The sequence below is a fragment of the Hakea prostrata genome, chromosome 3 (genome assembly GCF_041222555.1).
Source record: "Hakea prostrata isolate BN-2017 chromosome 3, UWA_Hpros_2, whole genome shotgun sequence".
Taxonomy (NCBI): Eukaryota; Viridiplantae; Streptophyta; class Magnoliopsida; order Proteales; family Proteaceae; genus Hakea; species Hakea prostrata.
Window position 1 is genome coordinate 29,101,353 of NC_142602.1, and position 3,835 is coordinate 29,105,187.

The 3,835-nt window shown below is 39.0% G+C and overlaps 1 protein-coding gene across 1 annotated transcript; it reads left to right on the forward strand.

Moving 5' to 3' along the window:
* Nucleotides 1-2,099: 2,099 nt before the first annotated feature.
* LOC149022015 (protein S40-4-like) lies at nt 2,100-3,591 on the forward strand. The gene has a single exon (XM_089147227.1). It carries the CDS (start codon nt 2,217-2,219, stop codon nt 2,757-2,759), a length of 543 nt encoding a protein of 180 aa, XP_089003353.1. The 5' UTR covers nt 2,100-2,216; the 3' UTR covers nt 2,760-3,591.
* The last annotated feature ends 244 nt before the right edge of the window (nt 3,592-3,835 follow it).

Here is a 3,835-nt window from a genome sequence, read left to right on the forward strand (position 1 = left end):
AAACCATTCAATCTATACTGCTAGGCTCTCTGTTCTGAATTCTGATGAATGCTCCATTATATTGCAGACAGAACTGTTCCAGACTTGAAGGGTCTTCAGGTATGTGCATGGTATGGTAATGTCAGACAGAAGATGATCTAACAAGGCTCAAGCTCCAAGATGGATATCACCCTCTAAGAGAGAGACAGACAGAGATGACATTGGGAAGCTTATAGGTTCTTGCCTCCTAGTCAAGAATTTCATCCCAATAACTCACAAGATAAGAATGGCTACAGGAGAATGTACTAAATGTACAGGACATTAAAGTCCTTCTACCCTTCTCATTTTATGACATATTATTTTTTATTTTAAGAAAAAGATCCATGCTTCACTAAATATCTGTTTTGGTGAGTGTGACCCCTTCATTGGCTTAAAGGTGGTCATTTATTAAATTAGTCCTCATATGATATGATTACGTGTAGTATTCGACATGTAGTATTCGGCAAGAGACGCTCTAGTAAGGAAGCGTGAAGTCTTGAATTTGACACTTTGTATTTCTCGAGTCACTAACTTGTGTACGTAGTGAAAATAGGGTGAGACAATGAAGATTAAAGTAATGAGAAACTAATCGAGAGATTAGAACAATGATTTTGATTAATTTCCTCTTTTAACCCTAGAAGGATGATCATCATCATAGACCACGCATAGCACATTTAGTACAATACCGTCAACATCTAACATAGAAATCTGATGTGGTATAGAATTAAGATTGATGGAGATTGACATAATTGGATGGATTTGCCTTTGATTTATCTTAAAAGATGATTTTTTTTAACCTCTTAATAATTGTCAAGAGCGTAGCCAAATGTGCAAAACTGTTACATGTATTAATAATCAATCTACGACAATGGTTACGTCAATAATTTCCATTTGACCTCAATGAATACCTAGAACGCGAAATATATAGAATAGATTAAGAAATATTTAAACTATGAGTCATACTTATTATTTTCATCTTATGATGAGAATCTAAATAATTTTCAACCTCATGATGCTTTATTTTCTTGAATTTTCTTGTCATCACTAGCTTTAAAGAAATTTGACCTCATACAAAGCAAGTTAACGTCTTGATATTTATTTATTTATTATTATTATTATTATTATTTTCAGGTTAGGTTTACTTATTTTACACTCATATCATCTCTTAAAAAGCAGAAATCTCATCGTGTGGTTGTCAATGCTTGTATATCCACATGTGAATTGTGCGTAACGTTATAGAGACCAAAACCCCAGACAAAAAAATAAATAAAAGAAAAAAATATTCTTCCCCCTCAACTTTTCTTTATTAGAATATTCTATAACTTACGTGGAGGAAAGAGAACAAGGGCGTGCATTAAATAATATTTAAGAGCTTGTCATATTTAGCGTCTACGAGGACGGACAACAGAGCAAAGAAGACGCGAAGGTCAAAAGTACAACTGGCAAAATTTAATCTCATGTACGGCCCTACTTCACGTGCCCCACTTCCCATCCCGCTTCGAACACCATGCCGACACGTGTCGCTAGACTTGCTACCATATCAATTTTCACACGCGTCACGCATTTAATCCCTCACCTGGGGACCACCTCTATCACATCACGACAAAATCTCACTATCTGTAGGACCGGACCGTAGCCAGTGATGGACTTCTGCAGAGAACGAATGAGTTTCTTAATTTGTTTTTAATTTTTCTAAAATGGAAAATTCTTATCATGAACTCATAATATCCCATCGTTGAAATTATCGTTATCCGACTTGAGTGGGACCATGGTTTACACGTGTTACCGGTAGCTGACAAAAACCAACCTTGATTACTTTTCTTCATTTGCCCACTCGTGGAGCAGTTAGAACTTAGAACGAGATAAACACATAAACACCTACGTCCTAACTCGTACGTACCGTGCCAAGCTAATCCACGTCGGACAATGGAAATTTCGGGCCCTTGGGGTAAATCCGACGTGTCAACGGGGGTGTTTTTGGTAATTTTGGTGGAGTAAAGAGAGATCAGCGATGAGAAATGAGAACCTTATCCGTTCGCACCTTTATAAAAGCAGATCAAGCAAGCACCTACCATGCAAGGACGGAAAACAGAGCTTTCGCATTAAGGGTGGGGAAGTGGGGATCTACCTGGGGAAGAAGACGAAGAAGACGACGAAAAGGAAAAAATTACGGAGGTGAAGTAGTGATCGATCAGTGAATGGCGGCGAGGAAGAGCTACTTTGGGAGACCCAGTTATCGATTTTCTGGTGGGGAAATAGAGAACTCGACGAGATCAGAATCCGTGTTTGATTTCGATGAAACGGATAGCTGGAATACCAACAACCACACTGCAACAGCATCGCCGCCGGAATTCAAGAAGACGATGATACCCAGTTCGAGGGTATTGAAGAAGTCGGTGAAGAGGGTCATCGACAATGGAGGAGGAGGAGGAGACTATCATCGGTCTGCCGGAGCTACTGGTTCGTCTCTGCCGGTGAACATACCTGACTGGTCGAAGATCCTGAAGGATGATTACAGAGACGGTCGCCGGAGAGGGTTTGTCGCTGATGTCAACGACGACGACGATGATGACGATAGCGAGGAAGGAAGGGTTCCTCCTCACGAGTATTTAGCTAGGCAATTTGCCAGAACCGGCGTTTCCTCATTCTCTGTTCATGAAGGAGTTGGTAGAACTCTTAAAGGCAGGGATTTGAGTAGGGTTAGAAACGCTATCTGGGAAAAAACTGGTTTTCAGGATTAACTCCATTTTTTCACAAAAACCCAGTGAGGATTGAGGTTAGAAATCGAATATCTCTTTTTTTGGTTCTCTTCATTGTTCTGTGGTACTATGTATTGAGGTTTTTGATTCCCAAAGCTTTACGTATCACCGGCCATATCTCCTCCTTTATGGGTTTTGCTGTTGATTGGGCGGATCATGCATAGATAATGTAACTCTGACTGGGTTTTAATTGAAATCGTAACTAGAGAGAGGAAACTTGAATGCAATTTTATTCTGAAACTTTCCTGGGTTTCTGCTTCCATTTCTTAATAATGGTAACTGTAAGCTTATTCGTTCATTCTTTCTTTTATATTATTCTTTTTTAGTTTTTTTTGAGTATTTTTAAAGAACAGAGGGCAGTGGAGTAATTTAGACTCCAGAGGTGCAGTTTTTGGCTGTATTTGGAAATGGTAAGTTGGTAATTCTACCTGGATTTGTCGTATTCAGTGTACTCAGAAATGTTGGTAAGACTCGACTCGAAAGAGGAGATTTTTTTTTTTTTTTGGTAATAACTCGAAACAGGAGATTAGGTGAGAAATCGACACCAATGGCAATGGGAATAATGACAGAAGTGCCCCTTTTTTCTTTACCCTTCACTGAACTGTGGGCGAACAACGGAACAAGGGACAGTTCCGTAATTTGTGGATATCACCTTTGAAGAGTTGAAGTTTGAACTCGAAAGAAAACAACCGGTTTCTTTGACAGAACTGTGGGTGAGGATATGATGGTCATTTCATTTTCTGATACTTGCAGACTAAGGAAACATAAAAATGGTACAGGTGGACAAACTGATAACGCACGGACTTCAACTTCTAAAGACTCTCAATTTATGGAGAAAGTGCAAGAAATTGATTGACAAATGGGACAACCCAACTGGTGGGGTCTACATTTATGTGTCCATTAATGGAATTTGATTTGTGGATTCTTGGATTCATCCACCGGTTTTATTTTACATACACTGGCTTTGATTTTTTGAAGGCTCAGCTAGGGGTAATTCTTATTCTTACCCTCTTACCCCCAAAGAAAAAAATTGCTAGGGTAATTGTGTTTTTTGTCGT

Excerpts from the sequence above, each read along its gene's own strand:
- LOC149022015 (XM_089147227.1), top strand. The coding sequence starts at position 2,217 with ATGGCGGCGAGGAAGAGCTACTTTGGGAGACCCAGTTATCGATTTTCT.